Source organism: Vigna angularis, chromosome 8 (genome assembly GCF_016808095.1).
Source record: "Vigna angularis cultivar LongXiaoDou No.4 chromosome 8, ASM1680809v1, whole genome shotgun sequence".
NCBI classification, from domain to species: domain Eukaryota; kingdom Viridiplantae; phylum Streptophyta; class Magnoliopsida; order Fabales; family Fabaceae; genus Vigna; species Vigna angularis.
The window spans coordinates 7,152,283-7,179,455 of record NC_068977.1 but is presented as its reverse complement, the minus strand read 5'-3'; the positions used below and the strand labels follow the sequence as shown (position 1 = coordinate 7,179,455).

The 27,173-nt window shown below is 36.1% G+C and overlaps 2 protein-coding genes across 8 annotated transcripts; both read left to right on the top strand.

The window, feature by feature from the left end:
- The first annotated feature begins 14,646 nt into the window (after positions 1-14,646).
- Positions 14,647-16,589, top strand: LOC108345834 (malonyl-CoA:anthocyanidin 5-O-glucoside-6''-O-malonyltransferase). Its single transcript, XM_017584626.2, has one exon. It carries the CDS (start codon positions 14,806-14,808, stop codon positions 16,228-16,230), a length of 1,425 nt encoding a protein of 474 aa, XP_017440115.1. The 5' UTR covers positions 14,647-14,805; the 3' UTR covers positions 16,231-16,589.
- A 3,777-nt stretch (positions 16,590-20,366) lies between these two features.
- LOC108346091 (cytochrome c1 2, heme protein, mitochondrial) lies at positions 20,367-26,461 on the top strand. Of its 7 annotated transcripts, XM_052867380.1 has the most exons (6): positions 20,367-20,667; positions 20,742-20,784; positions 22,526-22,593; positions 24,875-25,089; positions 25,702-25,883; positions 26,098-26,461. In XM_052867380.1, exons 4-6 carry the CDS (start codon positions 25,023-25,025, stop codon positions 26,302-26,304), a joined length of 456 nt encoding a protein of 151 aa, XP_052723340.1. In that variant the 5' UTR covers positions 20,367-20,667; positions 20,742-20,784; positions 22,526-22,593; positions 24,875-25,022; the 3' UTR covers positions 26,305-26,461. The 7 variants fall into 7 exon arrangements, 5 of the variants coding, with proteins under 5 accessions (XP_052723340.1, XP_052723341.1, XP_052723339.1 ...); XM_052867381.1 differs by lacking the exon at positions 20,742-20,784 and having other exon boundaries at positions 20,473-20,667; positions 25,705-25,883; XM_052867379.1 differs by lacking the exon at positions 20,742-20,784 and having other exon boundaries at positions 20,477-20,667.
- The last annotated feature ends 712 nt before the right edge of the window (positions 26,462-27,173 follow it).

The window sequence follows — 27,173 nt, the reverse complement described above, 5'->3', positions numbered from 1 at the left end:
CAATATCAATTTTAAACTAAAATCTTAAAACAATTTTTTTAATATTTACTTTTATATAATATTCACTACACTCATTTTTAGTCAAAGTGGGATTTTTCAGTACTTATTTAAACTTTTTACAGTCAATAGAAAACTTATACTTTTATATCATACAACAACTTACAGATTTTACAACATAAGAATCAACCCTTTCAATGTCGTTTGAATTATAAAATTTAGTATAATAAATTAAAAGTGGAATTAAATCACAATGGATCATTTATGAGATTTATCCCAAGAAGCTATATATCCTAAGGTTTCGAACTCATGCTCGGATCACAAAAATTGGAGTTCCTTTACCAAAGTTATGATCCTTCAAAGTAGACTCATCTACATTCGAATTAGACAATACTGGTGTCTGCATTTTTATGCAGCAGGAGATGTTGTTGAAGAATTGCAAAACTTCATAGACTATACATATATCTTTCATTGCTGGTTCACTCAAAAACAATTTTCCCAAGAGCTATCAAATTGGACATAGTTTCATCAAAATACTGAACAGAAAAGTTAATTTAAAAAATTTACAGTTACAAGGATTTTTATGGTTATATCAAAACATTCTAAAAATTTCACGAACAAACAATTGTATGTAGGCTTTCAATCAAAGTTGTTTCTACTTCAAAATCATAGGTATAGGTTACGTTATTTACAGTAGGTTGAGTCATCAAAACTTGCTACAGATGATCATGTTCTCAAATTTATTTTTCATTTTGTTGCATGGCAGTGAAATTTTCGGGTTAGATAATAAGAAAAAAAGGCCTTTCAAACAAAGTATTAAAAGCAGAAAATTTTGAAAGAGTCTTCGGTTCAATTTTTCCTTCACACTGGATATATAACTTTGAAAAGACAACTAAAGAAACTATATAAAAACCTAACATTTTGGACTTGAGTCTTAATAAAAATACATTATACTTGCAAACGAATTTAAATATTTAAAAATCCCCATCACAATAAAAAAGGCATTGTAGTCACAAATGAATTTAAATATATCAAAATCACGATCACAAGTCAAAATAAAAAACCTGCAAGGTTTAGCTTATTTTTAATCAGCAAATACTAGTGAATAAATATATAAAATAAGTACTGTGTATAGTAAAATTAGTAGAAATTTTATGTGAAAAATTTTGACAAAAAAAGTTGACGACCATTTCTTACAAATTATTTATATCTGAAAAATTTAAAAGAATCAACAGCAAATATGTGTTTTATATATAGTAGAGTTTGAGAGATTCTCCTATTCGAAAATGTTATTTGAAAATTTTAGATCAATTATTTTTTAGAAATAACAAAAAATATCATATTAAACTTGATAAATTATTTAATTTTATTATTAAATATTAATTGTTAGTTAATATTTTCTTGTTAAATTATTATAATATATACTAATTAGGTCTTTAAGGGAATATCAACCCCTGGGTTGTATTCTTTTATCCGAATAACGAATAAAATGTTACTTGTACAACTATTTTCTTTTCCTTGCTTTGGGTCTCAAGATTTAGAATCTTAATAAATAATACTTATATCGTAATAAAATATTATAGGTATATTTTGGTATATATAATATCATTACATGATTTGAAGACTCTTATTTAAGAGTCGAGGTCATAATTTGAACACTCTTTTTCTTTTTTACTTTTCAAGCCTTTTAAAAATAAAACTATGATTAATTTTTAAGTTTTAAAGTAAATAATATTTTAAGTGTGATGATTGATCCTAATGATATTACTCAATAAATTTGTAATTGGAACATTAACATTCATATATGAAAGAAAAAAATTCCTCTATAATCATAGAGTGAAATTACACTAAAATTGTTTGAAAAATGATTTGTTTGTTTCTTTTTCCTTTGTTAATAACCAGTTCCATGAATTATTTCTGTTGTACTTGTTAGAATTATTGGTCAGTGTGTGTGAGCTGTGTATGAGTGTGTATGAGTTGTGTGTGAGTTGGAAAGGAGTGTGGTTAGTTAGAGTTATTTTCCTATAAATGTAAGCTTAAGGTTAGAGAGGAATTAAGTCCTAAATTTAATAAACTCTTCTTCCTCAAATCTCAACATGGTATCAGAGTAAGTTCTCTGATCCTCTTCTATTGGTCCCTGCCGTCTGCCGGCGGCCGGCCGCCAAGGCCGCCGGCAGCTCCTATAGTTTCAGTTGGCAGCCCCTCATATTTCAGTGGGCATTTCTCTTCTTCTTAAATCTGTGCCACAGTCGGCACCAATCTAGACCCAGCCAGCCACTACTGTCGCCGCCTCTTTTCGCAGTCGTCGCTGCTAACTCCGTCACCGCTGGCCGCCGCTGTCGCCGCCGTCGCCACCGCCGGCCACCGTCACAGTTTCGACGGGTGACCTGCGGATCTGGACCGTCTCTTCGAGCGACAGCCAACCACGCCGGTTTCGAGAGCCAGTTCTTAGTCACGCGCCGCCACGCAGCGCTTCTTTCCGGCCATCCCGTCGCCGGCAGCCAGCCACCGTCCCAGTTTCGACCGGTGACCAGCAGATCTGGAGCGTCTCCTCGAGCGACGGCCAACCCCGCCGGAGACAACACCAGACTCCTCCCAACGCGCCTCCACGTGCCTCCTCTTTCCGGTAGATCTCAAACGCGTGTTGCACGCGCCGCCTTGTCGCCGGCCACCGTCACCGTTCCGACCAGCGACCACTGGATCTGGATCGCCTCTTCGAGCGCGACCTAACCCCGCTGGTTCCGGCGTCTGACTCTTTCCCACGCTCCGCCACGAGCCGCTTCTTTGTGACTACGAGCAGGCGCGTACAGCTCACGCGCCGCCCTCTGTCCACCGGAAAATTACCGCGACACCTCCATAGCCGTCGCCGGAGTTTCCTCTCTCTGTTCTGACCCTCCATAGCTTCCATCTTCTTTGGTCTTCACAGAATCTCCATCTCCTCTTTCTGGATCAAGGTCGTCTCCTCTTTCTGGATCAAGGCCGTGAGCTTCTTTATTGTTGGCAGTGTTGGACGAAGCTCCAAAAGAGGAAGAAAATTCCTCCACCAAAATAGCTGGATTTTTCAAAGGACCCTGCTGGACATTACCATTTTTACCGTGTGGCAGCCACTGTCTTTCTCAAAATTAAAAATCACACATTTCTCCGTAATGCTATTGCTGCCCACATGGAAAATGCTGCTGGCCTTCCTTGTTGCACCAAGGCCGTGACCATGTGCTTCCAGCATCTGCCTGAATCCAAGCTGAACCGTTAAAGTGAGCTGCTGCCAACCGTGAAGTGCTGGACCTCCCTCTCTTTGTTTGTTTAGACTTTCCAGAGCAGCCATTGCTGCCATCTTCGTCTCCGTCGTTGACTGTCCAGGCACCGTTTGTCGCTGTCCAGGCGCCATTTGCCGCTGTCCAGGCGCCGTTGCCGCTGTCCAGGCGCCGTTGCCGCTGTCCAGGCGCCGTTGCCGCTGTCCAGGCGCCGTTGCCGCTGTCCAGGCGCCGTTGCCGCTGTCCAGGCGCCGTTGCCGCTGTCCGGCATCGTTTTGCCGCTGTCCGGCACCGTTTTTGCCGCTGTCCAGCACTGATTTTGCCTTGTTGTAACAACTCATGTGAGCTCATGTGGAGTTGTTCTTTGAGACCGTTCGCTGAATTGAATCTTCCGAAGTTATGGGTTTCAAATTTGTCCAAACCCTCGTACGGATCGGTTCTCACCCATTCTTCCACCTTCACGTTCATGTTGTTCAGTCGTGAGGGGGAGTATGCTTCCAACCACTGTAGGCCCTCATCACCTCATCAGTAAGTGATGGCATATAGGCCCCATCAGTCAGTGCTAGATGGCCATCCCTGTAAGTCCCCATCACCTCATCAGTCAGTGATGGCATGCAGGCCCCATCAGTCAGTGCTAGATGGCCGTCCCTGTAAGTCCCCATCATCTCGTTAGTTAGTGATGGCAGTCCCTGTAGTTTTGTCGCTTCCAGCCACTACAGGCCCCATCAGAAAGTGATGACAATTTAGTCCCTACAGTGAGGGGGAGTATCGTTCCAAGACAACACTACAAAGGAAATCTCTTGTGTTTGAAGACTTTCCAAGTTGAAGTTTCTTAGTGCTTGTATTTGCAATTTGGTTGATTGATGTTATTTCCATTTGAGTATGTTTATTCCAAGCTTGGCTCATACAATATGTATGATCCAGCTTGAGGGGGAGTGTTAGAATTATTGGTTAGTGTGTGTGAGCTGTGTATGAGTGTGTATGAGTTGTGTATGAGTTGTGTGTGAGTTGGAAAGGAGTGTGGTTAGTTAGAGTTATTTTCCTATAAATGTAAGCTTAAGGTTAGAGAGGAATTAAGTCCTAAATTTAATAAACTCTTCTTCCTCAAATCTCAACAGTACTATTTGTAGATAAAAGTAAGGGGTTGGTGTTGTAACACCCCAAATTTTGAGATGTCATGAGTTTACAATAACTTTTAAAAATTTAACTCTCATACTATTTCGAAATACAATTTAAATAAAAACTTCTATTTATTATAATCAAATTTGGAAAAATTTATAAATCAAATGTAACTATAAAGCATTCATATAATCTTATTACAAAACTATTAATATAAAAATTAAAACTCCATAGTTCTCACATGTATCTTGTCGTTCAACTTCGCTTTAGCTACATCTGTAACAACATTTACTATCGTACAAGTACGATCATCGCAAGTATAAATCACAACCACAACACGCAAGGGTGAACTAACAAAAACAGGTCATATAAACATACATAAGCATTAACATCAACTTACAATAAGATTATAGAATAGTACATATCATCATTCACTTACACACATCTTCACATGACAACACATCAAATCATTAACATTCGCATTACCAGAATTTCAAGTCACCCGCATATAACCACAAAATGATTTAGTCAAAGTAACCAATTCACACCCCGACTCCCTCGATCATTCACCAACCCATACCCCAATTTATTTAAAACTATTCACTATACATTGAATCACCATCGGTTACACATATACAACATAAGGTCGAGTGTCACCTCCCACCACTCTTTTAAAGAGCTTCATCGGGTAAGTACATTTTACCACACCATTACATAATGACATCTCCCACCACTCTCTGGAAGGCTTTACCGGCAAGTACACCACTTCCCACCACTCTCTTAAAGCTTCCACAGGCAAGTATATGATTTCCACCACCCTATTGGACTTCACTGGACAAGTATACACCTTCCACCACTCTATTCTCATAAAGCTTCAAGAGACAAATACCAGTGCTACTTCCACCACTCTTCCAAAAACTTCACCGAACATCACAAATATAAATCTGATTTCACAATAAATAAATAATATTATATTCACACAACCAGTAAACCCCGTATGTGATAGACATCCTCAAAACAATAATAAAATAATCATCAGAACAATGATAAGTCAACCAAACCATCCAAAAATAGTCAACAATGTACTAAATACATCCTTTTATTTTAAAAGTATATGTTTACTCAAGTCAACCATATTAAAAAATGGTCAATATGTATATACTACCTACACCTCCTTTATTTATTTGAACACTCCCAAAGTCCATTCAACAACCAACTGGACCCTACATGAGGCCACCACTTTTCTAAACAAAGTAAGTCTTCTAAAGTAAATTGCAAAACAACCAAGATGCATTCAAGGTAGACCCCACTTTTATTCACTTTTCTCTCTCCTATCAATTCTCACGTAACTTTCCTTAAATGCTTTACTTTGCATTTTCACACTCTTTTTCTTTCTATCAATTAATGGCTGGGTCCCACTCCAATTTCAATGCCCAACTCCAATTCATGTCACTTTAGCCATTCAAATACCATTTGGTTTCTCCCTCTGTACACAACCGTAATAAATGAGGTCTCCATTCAATTTCCCCAAAACCATGCACATGCTTTACCATGAAAATATAAAGGTCGTGCTTTCCCCTCTGCACCAAAACTTCAACCCGTTAAACCATGAGGTTCTCACCTCTGCATTCCTACAATGGCCAAATTTACTTCACCTCTTCCGTCCTTTAGATGCAATCACCTTCTTCCAATCAGTCCCACCATCACTTTCATGTACCCCATTCTCTTCACTCCTTCTTTTACAGGGTACCCCTACACATATATTCCATTCCCATAATTTACCGAATTAAAACTAAACACAACAACAAAGAAATGTCAACTCCCCTTACCTGGACTCTAGAGGTTTGTTAATGGCTTCTAAATCCTTCCCAGTCTAAGAAGATCTTCCTCTCTTCGTTGGTGCGCTCTTCTTGCTCTACGGTTTCACAGCAATTCACTAGGGTTTGTGTTTCTCTCTCCTACGGCTGTCGTAGAAGTGTCCCTTTTTCTCTCCCACTTAACCTAAAAGAATGTGTTTCAAAATACTAAACCCCCCTCCTAAAGGCTCAAAATCCCTTTTCTTATTTCTTCTCCTTAAATCTGTTTATAAAAACTTTTCCCCTCTCCTCCCATTATTTTTTTTCTTCGTGGGCCCCACACGGATTGCCACAATCCAAAATTAAATTGGTTAGAATTGGCTACTACTTATGCCCTCCAATTAGCCTCCATTCACACTTTCATACATTACAACTAAACCAATTCAATTAATTGATATAATAGTACAAATATAAACCTTTCTTTATGCAAATCTCAAATATTAAAATTAAAATAATTATTAATTAAATTTTCATACCATCTAAACATTTTTATCACCATTTTTATTTTATCCTTGGATTTTTTGACATTTTAGTTTTATTTGTGTTTCGGCGGGATTTAGAACCCTAAATATTCAAAGTTGTCTGCTCCGATGTCCAGTTGTGTTGTCTTCTCTCTTCTCCTTGTCCAAGTCGCGGGGAGCGTTCCTGCAAAATATTTATAAATTATAATCAGCTTACCGTTAGGTCTGACTTATTCACCACCAATGAATGATAATATTAATTGTCAATAAATGACAATTATTTTCATTAACTCCTCGACAGTTATTACTATTAATTACCTTAACGACTGATTTTATCGATCGATTCATTGACCTGAGAGGTATCATCGGTCAGGCGACTCTTCTGAACCTTTACCGTTTGGTTGGCTATCAGCCCATAGTAACAATTTGCATAAGGTTTTCTTTTTACTAGTTTTTCTCGCTTAGCCCCACAGATGAATAATACTCGTGTAAATAAAGTTTAACCATGAATGAGAAAATAGAGGGGTTAAATATGTTTTTAGTCCCTGAACTATTAAGCGATTTTGGTTTTAGTCCCTACTCAGAACTTTGATGGTTTTTAGTCCTTATTGTTTTGAAACTCTGAGTAATAGTCCTTAAAATTGGACGGTGTTAAGTTTCAGTGGATGTGGCAAACGGCGTTGCCACGTGATCACTGATTTGCTCTATTCTTTGTCTGCCACGTTGGATGTTTAAGTATTTGAACTGAGATTAAGTTGATTAATTAAGTTGTTCTAGGGTTCACAATTTGTGAAATTAAATTTTTGAATTGGGGGATTTAATTGTGCCAAACCTCGACAAGCTGGACATGCTGGACCGCCATTTTCGTCGTTTACATGTGTCTTCTATGGTACGCCAGCACTCACCACCCCGATCCCCACCTACCGGCCAAGCACGTCTCCGACGCCGGCCTCTCCCCCTCGCAGCTCCAAAAGCTTCCCTCCATCACCGGAAAAGACCTTCTCATGGGCTCCGAATGCGCCGTTTGCCTCGACGACATCGCCACCGACCAACCCGCTCGACTCGTTCCCGGTTGCAACCACGCCTTCCATGTGGAATGCGCTGTCGGCGATTCCACCGCTGTGTGGGTCTCGTACTCGACTGTGAGGCCGAAAGATCCGATTTTGAAGGTGGATCTTGATGTCGGTATGTATCTTAATGATTTCATGTATGTGGGGTTTTCTTGGAACGGTACTGTGGGGGCTGTTGCTGGGGTTGTGACTGTTGGTGCTTTTCATCCTGCGCTCTTTGCTGGTGCATTCATTTGGGTGTATTCTAAGAAGGTGAAGCGAATGAAGAAATTTGATCAATCTATTGAGTCGGAGATTATTAGAATGCTAAAGGAGTTTAGCTAAAGGAGCTGAAATTTGCCACTAAGGGGTTCAGTGCTAATAGGGTCATTGGTCATGGTGCTTTTGGGACCCTGTACAAGGGTGTGCTGCCTGAGAGTGGTGACACTGTTGCGGTGAAGAGGTGTAATCATAGTGGTCAAGGTAAGAGTGAGTTTTTGTCCGAGTTGTCTATAATTGGGAGTCTCAGGCATCCGAGTTTTTGTCCGAGTTGTCTATGATTGCAAGATAATGATGCAGAAGCCTTACAGAGAAGAAATTACGAGTGAAGCCGAGAGAAAACGACTCGCCGCTGCCAACTCCAACCTTCAGAACGTAATTAACAGACTTAATCTCAGTTCAAATACTTAAACATCCAATGTGGCAGACAGAGAATAGAGCAAATCAGTGATCACGTGGCAACGCCGTTTGCCACATCCACTGAAACTTAACACCGTCCAATTTTAAGGACTATTATTCAGAGTTTCAAAACAATAAAGACTAAAAACCATCAAAGTTCTGAGTAGGGACTAAAACCAAAATCGCTTAATAGTTCAGGGACTAAAAACATATTTAACCCAAAATAGAGCATAGAACACAATTGTGAAGGAGAAGATGAACGTTAGTTTGGAATAGTCACTAGTACAAATTGTGTCTTTAAACTCACCCAATAGACATCTGTCTAAACCAAACCGGTGCATATCCAAATGCGGTGGCAAATCCGCAATTATGGAGATCTTATAGACCTCGGTTCATACAGAACCGGTGCATAACGCTGATACAACTTTGGTTGCACAGGAAACCGGTGCCTAAACATCACCTACCATGCCACCTTTTCGTTTGAAACGGTCAGAAAACTGTGTGAAAAGGTGATACTGCCTCGGGTTCTAGCAGAACCGAAGCAAAACGCCTGACACACCCCTGCAACACACATCAAGTCAGTCAAGTCAGCTCAAAAACCAGGAGAAAGAACCTCGGGTTGCTGTAAAACCGAAGTCAAAAGGCTTTGAGGCCTCGGTTATATGAAGAACCGAGGCATATTGCTTTGATTTCTCCAAGGAGTCACGGTGCTTCACTTCTCTCGAGCTAAGGGCTGTGCACTTCCTCCATTTCTTTCTCCTCTCTGCCCCCAAAATGAACTCTTCTTCCACACGCTTTTCCCCATTTCGTTCTCCTCTCTGCCCCAAAATGAATCATTGCATGCTTCTTCCACTCGCTACTACGGCCACCACAACCGCCTCTCCTAGCTCCGCCAAAACCCGCCCAAAGAGAATGACCCTCCCTCCGATCCCAATCTTGTCGTTCCTTCCCCCGCTAAGTTCAAGAGTCCCTTGCCTCCGAGACCCCTGCTTCCAACCCTCTCAAGCGAAAGCTCGCCATGGCTGCTGATGCCCTAACCGACAATTCCCTCCCCGCATCCTCCGATTCCGGCATCAAGGTTGCTTTCACCTATTACTCTTTTCGATCTGACTTCTCTTTCTCGCTTCTTGCCTTTTTTGCAGATTATTGTGAGGATGAGAGGCCTTTCTCGCTTATGGGGTTTTCTTCTTCTTCTCCTTCATCCTGGTTCGAATTCGCGAATGTTGGTGGCACGAGGAGGCGACAACGATATTTCGGGTGGAGGCTCGTCGTCGAGCAAGGAGGCGTCCTTTCCTTCCTTATTCCTGGTTCGTTCACGCATGGAGGGGAAGCGATTTGGAGGCACCGTGATCATGGCAAAGCGTCTCCGCGGCGCAAGGGAGTTTCACGACAAAGCATCTTCGCGTCACCACTATTCGTGCAGGTTTGGGGACTTCGATACTGTTGGAGGAGGTTTGGGGTTGTTGCTCATCCGATTGGGGGTTAGGGATTTGAACGGCGTTTTGACTGGATTTGGGGTTTATGCTCATCCGATTGGGGGTTAGGGATTTAAACGGCGTTTTGACTGGATTTGGGGTTTAGGGATTTGAAGGTTCCGGACACTTTGAAGGTGTGTGTAGTGGCGATGATCGGACACTTTGAGAAGAGTAGAGTGGATGCTGGTGAGTAGAGTGGATGCTGGTGCACGTGAACGAGACCGAAAATCAGTGTACAGAAGAAAATGAATAAAAAAAAAGAACCTACGGTCTCGGTTAACTTTCAACCGAGTCAAAATTCTGTTTTTTTATGCCTCGGTTCTTGAACCGAGGCAAATAGACTATCACTTTTTACTTCGTCTAGATATACCTCGGTTCAGAAACCGCTGTCTATGGCTCAAAAGAACTGGTGCCCTTTTTTCTTTATGTACTAGTGAGTATTTAAGGTTTGTATGTTAATGGTTCATATATATATATATATATATATATATATATATATATATATATATATATATATATATATATATATATAAGTTATAAATACAAACAAATGTTTATTGTTAGGTTTTCAAAGTAAGAAAGTTCATGCTAATATATATTACGGCTAATATTCAAATTTAAAAATATCCCTCAAAGATTGAAACTATTACTCCTCAAAGATATCCTCTCAATCTTGTAAGAAAAAAATGAAAAAGAATATTTTAATCCATAATAGTTATATTAAATATATCTTATTTTGTGAACATTTTTATAAATATTAATTTTTATTAAATAACTATTTTTAATTGATCACTTTCCCTTTCTTATAATAAATATATTATCGTATTAAATACAAATAAATTATAAGTATAGTATTTTAATATCTAGGAAGAGGTTAGCAAAATGGTTTGAAAAATTAAGACTAATCTTTTGTAACATGGGATGTTAAAATTCAAAACTTAAATTATGAATTATTATTATCTAGAAGCTTGATCATCTGAAAGACAATATCTATAATTTAGTACCATACAAATATTTATAATATAAGTTAAATGAAGAAAAATTAAATTTAACTCAATGTTCAAAGGAAACAAAAATATAAATAAAAAATTAAATATTTAATATACAAAAAAGCACCAGACTTGAAAGAAAATAAAAATGAACTTAAAAACGTTGAAGGAATTCACACTAATTTAAATTTAATGGAGGATATATTTAGGTAAAAAAGAAGAGGCATATGTGTGAAGTTAGAGATGTCAAAAAATGTGTCACAATCGCGGGTTAACCCAGCCCACCATGGATTTAAGTTAGATTGGGTTTGAAAAAATTGTATTTTTTTTATGCGGATCAGATTTCAACTCGACTCATTTAAACCCGGCTCATGTCGGTTGAACCCGTGGTGGGTCGGGTTGGCCCACCAACCCACCTACTTAATTTTATTTTATTAAAATTTAATTTTAATCTTATAAAGAAATATCCATTATTTTTGTTTTTGCTTGAAAAAATTATTTAAGTTTCTTATTTTTAAAAAACACCAATCTTGGGAATGAAATTTGTTTAGATTTGAATTATAAAAAGTTTGTAATTTTTCTTTATTTAAAAACAATTGTAACTAAACGAGGCAGTGAGCCAACCCGTTTACCCACCAACCCGTGGTGGGTCGGGTCGGATTCCAATGTTTCTGGCTCGCTAATAAATGAGTCAGATTGAATTGACTCTAAGTGATCAACCTATGGTGGACCGGACTAGGTCGGGCCGGATGATCCATTTTGACAACTTTATATGAAGTATACCCAACCCAATTTGACTGGAAATGTTATAAATTTTCCACCTTACAATTTATATCATTCATTTTATCAATGTTCAAAATTTTAATTTTATAAGAGTTGGAAAATGTGATCACATGTAATAAAAAATTAAAACTTATAAAATAAATGGTTATCTGTATTTTTTACCCTTTCGGATCTTTTTAAATTTTGTTTTCTCTCTTCAATAAATTATTAACAGGTTTTTATTTTTTATTTTTTATTTTTTTTGTCTATACTAGAAGAAGAACCCGTCAACTGCATAGACTCGCAGTGATATTTCGCTAACAAAGGGTTTTTGTACCAAAGTAGGCAAATATGTCTAGAATATTACGTAAATGGGCAAATTTTGACCAAATATGAAGTCGTGGGGGGGCAAAACGACTTCAAATGAAGAAGTCGTGCCTCCTACACGACTTCACACTGTGCATTTGACCAGTGGTGAAGTCGTGCACCCCAAAAATGACTTCTGGGTCCTGTAATCAATTACAATATACTGGTAATCGATTACAGAGTGTTGAAATCGTGACCCCCCTCCTCGACTTCATTGTAGTAGGCAAAAATGCTACTGGTAATCGATTACGAGACTTCTGTAATCGATTACCAGTGTTTTTATTGTGCAAGAACCACTCTGGTAAGCGATTACAAGCTTCTTGTAATCGATTACCAGTGTGTTTTTGGTTGGTTTTTTAAAATGATTTTGCATTTTACATATTTTATGTATTGGTTGTGTTATACGAAAAAAGAAATTATGGTTATTATGTAATGAATGCAGACAAATTTGAAGAAAAGAGAAAAAATATATTAATAAGAAATATTAATAGTAATATATCAATAATCGATTTGATTACAATTGGGTAAGATTAAGAAATAACTAATGACGAAATGGACAATTTCCCCTATGATGACCTCCGATGCGGCAGTAAAAGCATTTTTTTGGCTTATCTGGATTGGATTGATCCATTTCATTATGAAGCCTATTTGTAAATGGTCTTCCAGATGTCTTGCGTCGCATTTTAGGATATGGTATGAAGTTTGGACCTGTACGCAGACTAATAATCTTGATTTTGGATTTGGTGAAATTGTACTTCATATGCCTTGAAAATGTTGTTAAGACTGTACACTGGATCGATTACTTGGGTTAGTGGGATATGCGAAAATAAACAAACAGCAATGACATGATGACATGGGAGACGAGTAGCCTGGAAGTGACCAGAATCACACTACCATTCATTTAGGCTGACCTTATAGGAAAGTGGAACAGGGCGGTAGTGGTGAGGTGTTGAAATTTCCTGAACATCAAATTCAGAATTTTCACGGTTGTAGCGATGAACATGACAAAATGCGGATTGTTGTTGATTTTTCCTAATGATGTCGGCAATTTGTTCAGAAAATTGGTGGCCTGCTTGTAGCATACAGTTCGCTTTTAATTCGCGTTCAACAAACCTTGATTGTGTCCTCTCAAATATTGTTCTGATTAGAACACATATTGGTAATGAACGTGCTCCCTTTAAAATGGAGTTGGTGTGTAAGACCCTTGATATGAGAGTCGTTTAGTATTGTGTCTAAATGTTTTAACTTAGGTTTTTCTATGTTACATATATGCATAAGTATTTTCCTAAGGCTTACTTATGTTTCTAGATGAGTAGGAATTTTGAACCTAACACTTATGTTTTTGCTTATTCTATTTTAGTTATAGTTATCTTTAGATTCTCATTTTGTTTAATGTTATTTGGTTAAACTTCAAAACATATGAGAGCGTTTAGAGTTATAAGTCTTATAGCGATTTTGTCTTAACAATCAGAAGGCTGCTTAGGAGTGTTACACGATAGGTTTAAAGATAAAGTCGTATGTCCCTTCCCGAAAGGTTAGGCAATCAATGGTAGCCATGACTAACCTACACCCATGAACCATCATAGAGGATAGGATAGAACCCCAAGGTGAAACTAAACCACTCATATTAGGCGGGAGGAAAATCAAACAACTACTTTGGTCAGTGGGCTTAACGACGATGTTGAATGGTCATTGGTCAAAGTATTGAGGGAGAACAAGGACCTCTTTACATGGACAACAACAGACATGTCGAGGATACACCCCACTTCATGTCCCACAAGTTGGCCCTTTTTAGGGAAGCTCGCCTAGTCGTGCAGAAGAAGCGTGGCTTGGACGAGGAAAAGAGAAAGGCAGTGGAGGCAAAGGTGAAGAAGTTGCGAGAAGCAACATTTGTCCAAGAGGTCCTATACTCCACCTGGTTGGCCAATGTCGTGATGGTGAAAAAGGAAAATGATCGTATGACAGTATGGTCAGCACTTATCCAAACGGTTATACAATACATTACAGTTGGTGGACGTCAAAACATACCTGAATCCTGCTATTCTAGCCAGTCGGTTAAGAGATTTGATCGGTCATCCAAATGCTTAAACTTCTATAATAATCAAGTTTACAGCTAAAATGTACTTACTGGTCATTGGGCCATGATTAAGCTTATGTTAATTATACGCTCATATCAAAACCTATAAATATAAGTCCTAGATAAAGAGATAGATGATTACATTTATCGTAAATTTAAGATTTTACTATATTAATCGAACAATCATATTATTGACTTGATCGTAAGAATACCTTTTACATGTACTTCTTTGGTACTACTCGAAAAGGAACATTAAGGATTTAAGAGAACCTTGTAACCATGACTGTGAAATTTAGAAGATTTGAAGAAAATTGGAGAAAATTGTTACGTGAAATGTTTTGATTGTGATCTTGATTGTGATGTCATAACCTACACTCGAGACAACTAATATGATTAGTGGGGAAAGTGTTATACGTATATTGCACTACCTTTAACATTTCCATAAAATATTTCTTAATTTAAATTCGGTATATGCCAAATTAGCCTTCAACAACCATAATTCATACTGATAAATGAGACTGTAATTGCAATTTGACCAATAAGTTCTAAAACTTCTAAGAAATATAATTTTAAGCAAAGTAGGCCTTCCAGCATGTAATTGTGCTAGAGTAAAAAAGAATTTTTAAGCAACCTGGGACTTCCAGTACCAATAAATGTCATCCAAATCATAGACGATCCTTCACTTCCTTTTCAATTGCACCACTGCTTCTCCATTCCTCTGAGCCATGACTGAAGCATCATCACCAGCACCTCTCAAAGTTATCCAAGTTTGTTCGTTGGCACCGTTTCAGGAACCAACCCTTTCCACCCTTGTTCCAACCTCTCTTCCGCTAACCTTCTTCGACCTCTTATGGCTTCGATTTCCACCTGGTCAACGTCTCTTCTTCTATCACTTCCCACACCCAACCTCTTCATTCCTTCATTCTCTTCTTCCCTCTCTCAAACTTTCTCTTTCCCTCACTCTCCAACACTTCCTCCCTTTCTCTGGAACTCTCACATGGCCCTCTCACTCTCCCAAACCCATCATCAACTATCTCCCCGGCGACACCGTTTCCTTCACTGTTGCTGAGTCCGACCTAAACTTCAACCATCTTTGCTCCCATCTTTGTGAAGCATCACAACGCCACCATTTAGCACCCCACTTGGCCAATTCCCATGATAAAGCATCTCTGTTGGCGGTTCAAGTCACTCATTTCCCAAACGCTGGCTTTTGCATTGGAGTAACCACACACCATGCAGCTTTCGACGGAAAATCTTCATCCATGTTCATCAAAGCATGGGCCTTTATATGCTCTAACCTTCAAAACCCTACTACACCCACACCAACACCATCCTTACCTCACCATCTTTCGCCTATCTTTGACAGATCATTGATTAGAGACCCTTCTGGATTGGCTGAACTGTACGCAGACCAGTGGATGAATCATAATGGTTCGAATAACCGAAGTCTCAAGGTGTGGGAGTCTCTCACTGCAACACCGAGCGATGGACTCAAAGGTTTGTTTGAATTGACCCCTTCACAGATTCAAAAGCTCAAACAATACGGAAACTCAAAGGTCAAAGTGGCTGTTCATCTGTCAACATTTTCTGTTACGTGTGCGTATGTGTTAGCGTGTTGGGTTAAAGCGAACCAAGTGAAGGAAGAAAATGTGCTGTACATATTTGCTGTTGACTGTAGAAAGCGCTTGGATCCTCCAATTCCAGCCACGTATTTTGGAAACTGCATTAGAGGACAATTCGTTTTGGCTTTGACTAAGGAGTTGGTTGGAAAAGATGGGTTCATTTGTGCTTTGGAGGGGATAGTTGAGGCTTTGAATAGGGTGAAGGAAGAGGGAGTGTTGAAAGGAGCAGAAAGATCGGTTTCGATTATGCATGACGCTGGGGAGGTTAGAAAAATTTCTACAGGTGGGTCTCCGTTATTTGAGGTTTATAGCATTGATTTTGGGTGGGGAAGGCCAAAGAAGTCGGATTTGGTATCCGCAGACAAAACAAGAGCATTTTCTCTCAGTGAAAGTAGGGATATCAGTGGAGGAATTGAGATTGGATTGCTGTTACCTAAAACTGAGATGGAAGAATTTACTTCCGTTTTTGTCCAAGGATTTGATTCCTGTATCGGATGTGGAAATCAAAGTCAACAGTCCAATGTCTGATAAGCTTTGAGCATGTCCAATGTCCAAGTCTGCTCATAAGTTTGCAGTTTGTCATTCGTTCGACAAGTTAGGAGATTAAAGGTACTTCGTTCCATGTCAAAGTTAATGAAAACTTTCAGCTCAAGCTCAAGTACTAATCGTATAATAAATATTAATCACCTCTCTCGTTACTTTTTCTTATATGTTTCTGTACTGTGGTCGAGGGTCGATCTTCTTTGTTCTGTTGTGAAATCGTCAATCTTCAGCCTTGTAGTTGAGCGTCCGGTTTACGGCGGCTTACCGGGCGGTAGAATTCCCTTTCTGGTTATGTTGGATACAACACTTTTCCCACTTATAAGAGCAAATATCTGCCCACTTTATAGTTTTATGGAGTAACTTTATAGTTTTATGGAGTAACGATACTATAACACATATTTTCGTTTATTTTACATAGGTTATAAAGATAAAATGGTAAAAAAGAATATTAACTTTTGTATTATTTAAAAAAAAAGAAGATAATAAAAAGTAAGAATAATATTAAATGAATTTAAAATTTTAAGTGTGTGAAAGAATATTTATTTTTATTTATTTATAAGTTACTTTAGTTTGATAGATAAATGAAAGTTGTTCTGTAGTGAAAATTAGCTTATTGTGTTACAAAAGTTGATTCAATAATGCAGGCCTGTGGCATAGATACAGACTCTACTTTTTTCTGTGGTCCTTCAGAAATGTATACTTTATTTGGTGATACTATTATTGCCTCTGACGTTATTTTATTACCATGTGTGCCATCAGATATTTTATTAGATATTTTATTCAATAATGCATACTTTTGCCTAAAATATGCTTTTGTTATCAATACTTTTCAAACTTTAGCTTTCTTGAATTATTTTTATATTTGTCCACGTTTTGCAATGAACAATGTTTGTTGTCTTCTGTCACCCCTGGCACTGTTGGGATAAACCTTCCTTATAGTTATATTGCCTTTTTTTCGTCAATGGAGTTGGAGTTGTAGGTCTAATTAGTTTCTTAATTATTTTTAAAACAACACAAGTAATTTGATGGATATTTGAGTATTAAAAGAAAAAACTTATATAATATCTTTATGTCTACATTTAAGGAGAAAAATAATAATTTTGTTTTAAAAATAGGAAAAATGATTAAAAGAAATATTAATTTCATTCCGTAATTTTTTTCTCAATTACTAAAGTAATATAAAAGAAATTAATATTTTTTGGAGTGTCCTATTAAGAAAAAACTTCACAATTTTTAATTATAACATGAAAAAGAAGTATAAAAGTACATTTTTTTTCTATGTGAGACTTTTATTTTTACATTTTTCATTTGAAGGTTTTGATGAAATTAATTAAATCTTATTGTGTTTTATTCTTTGTTATATTATATTGTTTATTTTTTTTTCGATAGTTTGTGGTAGAATCGAATCCATATAATCTTGTAAATACTAACTAACTTTATCATAACATTTGTTAAATTTTTATTAGTATAAGTAGTAGTGTACTTACATGTTTTATTCTATGAAAGAAAAAATTCTTTGTAATGTGCAAAACACTTTCAGTGTCACAATATACAATAAGTTTTTGTTGCTTGTTGTTAAATTCTTCCTTTAATTTTTGAGTCTAGTTATCTTCCTTACAAGCTTGACTAGTTTCCATTTATTTAACTTAAATAGTATACCGGTTCATTCACTAACTTGTATGGAAAGTGAATCTTTTTAAACTGATTGGCATACCAGGTATAAAAAGTGGATTTTTTTAACCGGTTAAGGTCCCAACTGGTTTAAAAAATTTGGATCATACATAAATTTTGCTTCCCAAATGAACTTTTTAAACCAATTTCTAAACCAGGTGCAAAAGGTGGACTTTTTTAAATTGGTTCCATAACCAGTTTAAAAAGTTCAATATTTTCTATACTCCTTGCTTCTCATTCTTTGATTTGATAAAATCGCTCTCTCGTTACTCATTGTTGCTGGATTGCGTTTTCTAAGCCATTGTTGGCGTTCTTTGAAACTCCAAACAGACGTCATTTAGAGAGGTGACTCATTACTAGGTGTGTCATTTTACTCTTTCTCACTCTAACCCTAATTTAGTGTGTTTTGTTTTATATTGGTGTTTCATGCAGTAGTTAGCCTTTTAGTTTCAATCTTCATGAATGGGTGTCTACATGTATTGTGGTAATTGTAGTGGCGTGTGCTTCGTTCTCTAGGATAGTTTATTGTAACTTCTTTTACTTGTAGCTACACAATCTTACATAGTTTGCAATCTGTCTAGCTGTGACTTAAAGCATTTGCACACTTGTAGCCCTTCACATTTGTAGGGACTGACCATTCAACCATATTTTTAATGTTAGTAACATCCTCTGCCACTCCTTGTTTTTGAATAATGTGATGAAGATATTCCAATTCCAATCCGTCTATAGCCTTTCTACAATTTGCTTCTCAATTTCATCCTTATGATGGTGTGAGTAATGATAAGATGTAACATTCACAAGAACTTGCCCTTCCACCAACATAATAACATGTTAAAACTTTAGGTTCTTTGAAAATCTCTTCAAACTAGTCTAACAACTTATTCAACACCATTTTCTGATCCTCATGAACAAAGACTCCCTTTATTGTTGTCCATCATAAGGAGATCTGAACATAGTTACATAGTTCCAACCTTTGATCAACATCTTTGGTGGCTTATTTGCTTCAGACTTTGGAAGGATCTAGAATGTTCTGTAATTCTTGAGGCTGTCAAGGGATTGCAAAAGCTCCATTTTGTCTGAAAGCAAATTCTTCCTGAGCTTGATCCAACAGTCCAAGAAAGCAGGATCATTCAAGAAATTTAAGCCATCGATGAACCTTTTTCGAATCTCCATCCTTGGTTGCAAGAATGGAAAAATATCCTTCCCTAACATCATCTGACACCACACTTGGGGATCTTCTGTGCATGAAGAGTGAAACACTGTTTTCTATCTTACCAACAAAAGGCTCAAGCATATAATCAACATCTTTATCTATACTAGCCTCTATTTGTCTTTAGTTGACCATCAACATTCTATATCTGTTCGAAAACTGGATAAAAAAGATTATTATGCACTAGTGTAATATTAATGATTCATGTTAAAACATAAAAAATATCATCCCAATATTATTATATGGAGTTCTCAAGTTGTTTTACTCTTTTAAGGATGTCACCATATAAAAAACACATTAACCAAATGATTGAAGTTCCATGATGTAATGCTTATCACCAACTTCAAGCAAAACAATCAATGCATTACAAACAAAACAAAATGAAGAACAAAGAGTGACTATCTAAAAAGAAATATTGTTGTGATAATGACTACTTTTCAGAAATGAATATAAAAAGAAAGGAAGAACAGTATTCAAAAAGACTATCATAAGCGCAATCTTTTAACACTTTTGATTTCTTTTAGTTATATGAGTAGTAGAGTGAGAAAGACTACCATAAATGGAATCTTTTAACACCTTTTGAGAATTATCTTTTAGATTTCAATATTAAGAATTAGAAAAATTGTAATTTACATTTGAACACAAGTTTTCCCTAAAAGTCAAACAATATTCATATTAAGCAACAATACTCATGCATGTCAGCCAAGTGTGTCTACAAGTTGAAAAAAATACTCTTACATATTGCAACATTATTCTTTTAATGAAACTCAAACAATTATTTAAAAATTAGACGTAATATATGCTATCTGAAAAATTAATATAAAAACATCTTGCAAAGATTGTGTTCAATCTCTTCTATAAACATTTATTGTGTGTAACCTACATTTGGCTTATCCGTGAAAGAATACCATATTAGATTTGAAAAAGTTGCTACAAAATACTCTGAAGAAGACTTTGACTTACCATGTTGCTTCTAACAAGATTGATGACTTATTCAAAATATAATATGATATATAATGAATTAATGTATTTATCTCAATATTTATTTAAAAACATATAAATGTAGTTTGTTTTCTCTTTTTGTGTAAGGAATACCTTCAAAGCGGTGTTAGTTGCCTTTATATAGAGCTTTGATTACACTACTCATAATTCCCAAAAAAGCGTGTTTGTCTGGAGTGTCCTTTGAGGTTCACATTCCTCAACTTTTCAATTTGGCAGTAGCAAGGAGAAAATGTGGGATTTCAAAACATAGAGGGATGCATGAAGAAAAAAACGGGTGCAGGAATAAAATACCCAATGCACTAAGAAATGGTTACAAAGTATAGCTGAGATGTGCCCAAAATAAAAAAATAGTGGTAACAAGCAACTTAAGAAGGCCTGTGAGTAAGGCCCAACAGCACAGAGCGTTTCCCGTGGGTGCAACATTAGAGGCGTGTGTGGCTCAAAGCTTCTCTTTCGCAGTTTCTCTCTCTTCTTCTTTCTTCTTCACTCGCTTTATTCCTTCATTAGATCATCAGTTCCCAATCGAGAGCTTTCGTTTCGTAAGTCCCTTTTTCCTTTCTCTTCATTTCCAATAATTTTTACTTAATTTGTTTTTTGTCTTTTAAATATTCAGCAATCACTGCAACTCGGATCTGTTACCCACTTCTTAATTACGGGTTTTACAATTTTCATCTCCCTAACAATTTGATATCTATTTTCTTTCTATTACTTCCCATTTGGGTCCACGAAGCTTCGTTTTCTGAATTGAACCGAGCTTCCTGGTTTTGTGTTGCAGAAAAATATTTGCCGTATTGAGATTTCATTTGAATGTGTTGCTTGGTGATATGGGTTTATGATGTTGCTCTTTTTTTCTGCGTATGCAACTATCTATATTTTGGCCCTTTGTGTGTGTTTGTTTTATTCTTGAGACCTTACTTTGAGTTTAGTTGCATATTTGGTGCTGAAAATGCCTGAAAATACACGATTTAAATACATTTTGCAGCTTTTAGGAAATGTTTCTTTTCCGATTATCTGTACTTTCAGTTGTTTGAAATCAGCACTGAGGGATGATGTCAGTTAAGCCGTAAAACTTATTGTGTATTAATTATTAACGAGGTTTTAAAATTAGTTTCTCTTTCGTGGTGTGCATACTCGTGCTTGGTCTTATCTTGTCTACTGCTTTCTCGATCTTGTTGCCAATGTTTTTCACCAATAATTAGAATATATGGGAGAGAGAGGGTAAGGTTTTGCTTGGATAAACTTTTATGTGGACACTTTTACTTTAAGAAGATAAGAAGGTAAAATGAATTTGGATCTGTTCTGGTAAACATCTTGATAGAAAATTATAGTAGAAGAAAATAAGAAGAAAAAAAAAATAAAAAAAGGATTCTCCATGAGATACTTTCTAGAAGAGCTCTCTCTCTCTCTATACACACACACACACACACATATATATATATATATATATATATATATAATTTTCTTCTTACTTTCTTCTTACTTTCTTCTTCTACAAGGGTTTTTGAAAAATTGGATGCAACTAGAACTTTAAACTTTTATCATAAGTTAAAGGTTAAGTTATGCCCTTGCTTCTGTTTGAGCAAACTTCTCCATAAGAACTTCTAATAGATAAAAATAAAAAGAAAACAAATTAAATTAGCTTCATGCACAAGTTATAAATTATTAATTTAGAGAACTATTTGAGATAACCTATACAGATTATCTTATGCATAAGCTAGCCTTAACTTATGGAAGTCCTTTGATAGGTTCTTTTAATCAAGAACCTATGAATAGCACTAGAAACACAACACAGAACAGGTCCTCTGAATTATACAGCCTCCTTTTATTGCAAAAGAATCAAGAAAATGGTGAATACAAGGTACTCAGAGAGCTTAACCTCTCCCCAAAGAACTCCAAGAGTTCTTGCACAATCAATAAGACTCCCAAAACTCCGCGACATACAACTCATTCCCCCCTTTTATACCAACTACTAACAGAACTAATAGAAACCCATTTCCCCATTTCCTAACTGCCTTGGCAGTTAGGCTCAGTGTCTTTACCTCTTCTCCTATATACAATTAACTCCCTAACATCCTTGTTGAGAAGTTTGTCCAAAAAAATGCCCATGGAAGATTTCTGATTTTACTTCTGCAAAAAAAACTGAGAAAAAGGTGATTTTATTGGTAGATCATCTAACCATAATCTAAACTACAAAATTTGCTAGTACTTTTCCTGGTAAATTTTCACTTTTGGGTTTAGTCTTCTTATTCCATTTCAGAAACAGTTGATAACATTTACTTTTATCTTATTTGTACTTTCTGGTGATGCTGTCTTTGTCATTACCCATATATTTTATCTTTTATACTTGGTTGGAGGTATTTAGTTACTTTCTGTAATTTTTATATGAATGGATTGCAGTCTGAACTGAGATGGCTGGAGGTGTTATTCGGCAGTTATTGAGGAGGAAACTCCAATCTTGTTCTTCTGTAAGCATGACCCCTCTCTTTTTGATTAGATTATTTGTTTTGGAAGATTTATTTTTCTGGTGCTTGCAACATGGGACATAAAATAGAGACCATTAGACCAAAAATAATTAAAATAAAATAAAATTGGTGAACAAATTTAAAATTGAGAACATTAGTTTGTCTGGAAGATGTTAGAGCCAATCATTTATCTTTTTTAAATTTCTACTTGACCAATGTTGTTTTCTGTTTGAGTAATGTGACAATAATGTTAAAAATCATTATCTATATCATCATACCATTGCTGCTAGTATGTAAAAGATTTATCAATTTCTTTTTAGAGTCATAGATGTTATATAATGTTTGTTATTGAAAAACTTGAAGATCTTAAATTATAAATGAGCGATTGAAGATGGATAATGGTAAATATTAATAATAATAAAAAACTCTTGCAATGAGCTAATGTATGCAGCACCAATAATGATCAAGCCAAGTGTTGGGGTGGGCTTGGTTGGGCTACATGGGTCATTATTTTATTTTGTCAAAATTTATTTTGATGCTACCTCATTGTACTACAGTCTTTTTTTAATAGTCCTGACTATGTTCCATTTGATCCTTATCTTTTTCTTAATTAAGCCTTGTGACCAAACTACCATATATGATTATGAGCTTTTTAATCTCCTCAACAAGTGTCGCACGAAATTTTGTTCAGTTATATTTATTTCAATTGCTATATTTTCTTCAATGTTAACATAAACCCATGGGGTTTGGTGACTCAACTTGTAAATGCTGAGTATTTACTTCGGAAACAAAACACTTTAGCCTCTGAGGTTTGAACGATTTTTTGAAAACAGACGAGGATGATAGTTTCTCTCAAATTGTGTGATGAAGCCTGCCAAATATTATGTTCTGCATTTTGTTTGGCTTCAAAATTGCATGTAGAGTGACATATGAGAACTCAAATTGGTGTTGTTTGGCGATAGTTGGGGGCATCGATAATTTGTTTTTTACTGGAATCACTGATCCACTTTCTTATTTTCAAGTGTAACTGAATTTGCATGAATCTATATTTTTCCGTTTTTCCTCAAAAAAGGAAAATTTAAAAATACATTTGTTTCCTTCTGAATCTTCAATGAAATCAATAAACAAATGTAGAGCCTCATTGGCATAAAATTGGTTCTCAAACACGCTTTACCATGGATTTAAGTCTCAGTCTACATCATTTGATGCATCTACAACATCTCAGTTGTGATGCTAACCTCAACCATGATAGCGCTGGATTCACACTCTATGTGATCATGAGTTCATTACTACAATTGCAATTTAAAACCTTTTTCTTTACGTAGTCTTACAGTGTCATATTAGCTTGATCCTTGTGTCTGCACACTTTTTTTCATTCCCTTTATTCCTGTAAATAGGTATCAAATTGTTCCTCTTCTCACGTAACATTTTCTTTGATCACATTGTATTGTTGAATGATTTGCTAAGCTATGATATACCTTTCCTCCCTAAACTTAAAATTTCAAAAAGAATATTAGTTGGTCCAGTTGACATACCATTCTTCATTTTTCTTTACCTAACATTCTTTAATTTTATGTTAAATGTAATGTTTTCTTTAGTGTTTAAAACCTCTTAATAGGACCGCTGGGTTTTTTCGTCCAAATAGCCAATTCCAATTAATGGAAACTATCTTGCATTATAGACTTATAGTCATTATTTGACATGTAAGAAAGAGTGAAAGACCATTTTGCAAACTAGTATGGTGGAACTTTGAAGTGCAAACGCGTCTCCTACTATTTTTGTTACCTTGGGTTTCCTGGTTAATGTCTCCATATAGTTTGGACACTTAAATAGACACTTAAGTATGAATGACCTCATACTATTTAAAAAATATTTTTATAGTGCAGTCAACTAATAAAATATTAAAACTAATGCCTCTTAGTTTTTCTTTTATAAGACTGTTTATCATATAAAAAATGTAAAGCTTGTTAAGTTGGTTTGGAAAGGTGAATATATCTTTACTCAAAGATATAATTTTATCATATCTTGGGATATTATGCTATGAGACAGTTTCTATATGGTAAAATGATAATATTCTTTAATGAGGTTCATCTTTCTATTTATCTATATCTGTATATGTGTGTGCATATAGCATGTCAGTGTTTGTGATGTGATTGGCATCCATTTCAGCCTGTGGCTGATATTGTGCATCTCTTAAAAAATTTCATGACTATATAAACATTGTGCTTCCCATATAACAATCCAATTGTTTCATTTGCTAATAGCTACTTTACATTCATTGTAGAGTTCTTCTTTCACGTCACCCGTGATCTCAAAGATCGATGGTGCCAACTCTACTGGCAGCAACTCTTTACGAGCACTTGCATTAGTAGGAGCTGGTGTCACGGGGATTTTAAGTTTTTCAACAACAGCATTAGCTGACGAAGCTGAGCATGGTCTGGCATGTCCCAGCTATCCATGGCCTCACAAGGGCATTCTCTGTTCATATGATCATGCTTCGTGAGTCTGACCTGAAATTTCCCTTTCTATTTTTCTTGCTCAAGAATATAATTTGTGAAGTTAGCGACTTTGTACAGTCAAACTACTCCCTGTACATTTTACAGATGCATTATAAGTATTTGTTAATTATAGGTGTATTTTTTTTTCCCTTTTTTGTCATATTGCTCTTATGTTCAGTTTTATCACCTGTGGACCAGTCATTCCATCTTCCTTTCTTGCTTTATAATTTAATGCCTTTACGAGGGATCTCACAGGGTTTGAATCCTGTTTGTGTATTTGGTGAATAGTAATCTTATCATTCATTTATTTATCTTAAAAATATCATGAATGATTGTTAGAATGTAATTTTATTTCAGGATATTTTTCTTGGCCAGGATTCATAATATTGTGAACTGCATTCTTCTCTATCTAATCATTTGCCCAATTCAATATTTTACGGGAATGCTATATAGCCATTTATACTAATATAGGTATTACCATATTTAACTGATTTTTGAATGTGTAAGATTCGTCGTGGTCATCAAGTTTATCAAGAAGTCTGTGCTTCATGTCATTCCATGTCTGACATGTCTTTGATATCATACCGTGATTTGGTTGGTGTTGCTCATACAGAAGAAGAGGTAAAGGCTATGGCAGGGGAGATTGAGGTGGTTGATGGCCCTAATGATGAGGGTGAGATGTTTACACGCCCTGGTAAACTCAGTGATCGCTTTCCTCAGCCATATGGAAATGAAGCCGCCGCTAGGTTTGCTAACGGTGGAGCCTATCCTCCAGATCTTAGTCTCATCACCAAAGTAATGACTGTAGTCTGTTAGGAACATTAGATTTTATATAGCTTTTATATCAAATTAATTATTTAATATAATATAATAAAAAAATATAAATAATAACTAAAATTTAAACTAATAAAATTTAAAATAACTATGATAACTTTATAAAGTATCATTTTCCCACAGAAGAACTGTGACCGTCGTTAACAATTCAGTATTTGAATTTTGAAAAACTTAGCACCATGGAAAGGCTAATGGAAGCTCACGTCGACGTTGTTTTAGAGCATTTAGAAACGAGAAAGCTAATCTTGAATGGTCCAGATGCAGGCCATCTCTTATTATTTTAAAAGAAACTCCTCGTGATGGTCCGCCGCCAAATCCGATCGGAAGAGCCGCTGCCAACGATGAGTACAGAGGTGAACCTGCGGCCGCAGCTTCTATTTGATTTTCTGTTTTTTGTAATTTTCTTTTTTTTGTATTTCATCACCGAAATCCTTATCAGAAATGTATCTTTAGATAAATTGAGGTTTTCACTATAGATTTCTTTTTTGTATCAGAGATTATCAAGATTTGATACTGTATAAATTTTGAGGTTTGTAGAATTTTCTTTTTGTATTTGATAATCTGTATAAATTTTGAGGTTTGTAGAATTTTCTTTTTAAGGTTTGTATAAATTTTGAGGTTTTTAAATTTTGAGGTGATATATTTCCCATTCCTCTGAGCCATGCCTCTTGTTCCATAACCAGTTTAAAAAGTTCAATATTTTCTATACTCTTTGCTTTTCATTCTTTGATTTGATAAAATCGTTCTCTTGTTACTCATTGTTGCTGGTTGTTAGGATATTTATCCTATTTTATCATTATTATAGTGTGTCAAGGGTTACCTTATTTATCATGATTATATTGTGTCTAGGATTACCTTATTTATCATGATTATATTGTGTCTAGGATTACCTTATTTATCATAATTATATTGTGTCACAGTTTCCTTCATCTAAACCCTTAGGGTTTTCTTGTTCCTCGCTAGTACTATTCGTCTTCTTCAAAAATGGTGTCTGGAAGTACTCTTTCCTTCTCTGGAAGTCCATCAATTACCTCCGAGAAGCTAAATGGAAAAAATTATCTGTCATGGTTTGCTGCCGTTGAGATGTGGTTCCTTGGCCAAGGGCATTATGACCACCTTGAGCGAGATGGAAGCCATGTGCCTACTGAAAAAGCTGATCAGTGGAAACAAGTAGATTTCCAGTTGTGTGCCCTGTTATGGCAATAAGTGGAACCCAAACTTCTTGTATCTTTGAGGGCTTTCAAAACTTGT

What these genes read in the sequence shown, in the direction of transcription:
- LOC108345834 (XM_017584626.2), top strand. Translation starts at nt 14,806, where the DNA reads ATGACTGAAGCATCATCACCAGCACCTCTCAAAGTTATCCAAGTTTGT.
- LOC108346091 (XM_052867380.1), top strand. Translation starts at nt 25,023, where the DNA reads ATGGTCTGGCATGTCCCAGCTATCCATGGCCTCACAAGGGCATTCTCT. An exon ending in TGTTCATATGATCATGCTTC is followed by an intron (nt 25,090 to 25,701) that starts GTGAGTCTGACC and finishes TTGCTCATACAG; the next exon opens with AAGAAGAGGTAAAGGCTATG. An exon ending in ATCTTAGTCTCATCACCAAA is followed by an intron (nt 25,884 to 26,097) that starts GTAATGACTGTA and finishes TGAAAAACTTAG; the next exon opens with CACCATGGAAAGGCTAATGG.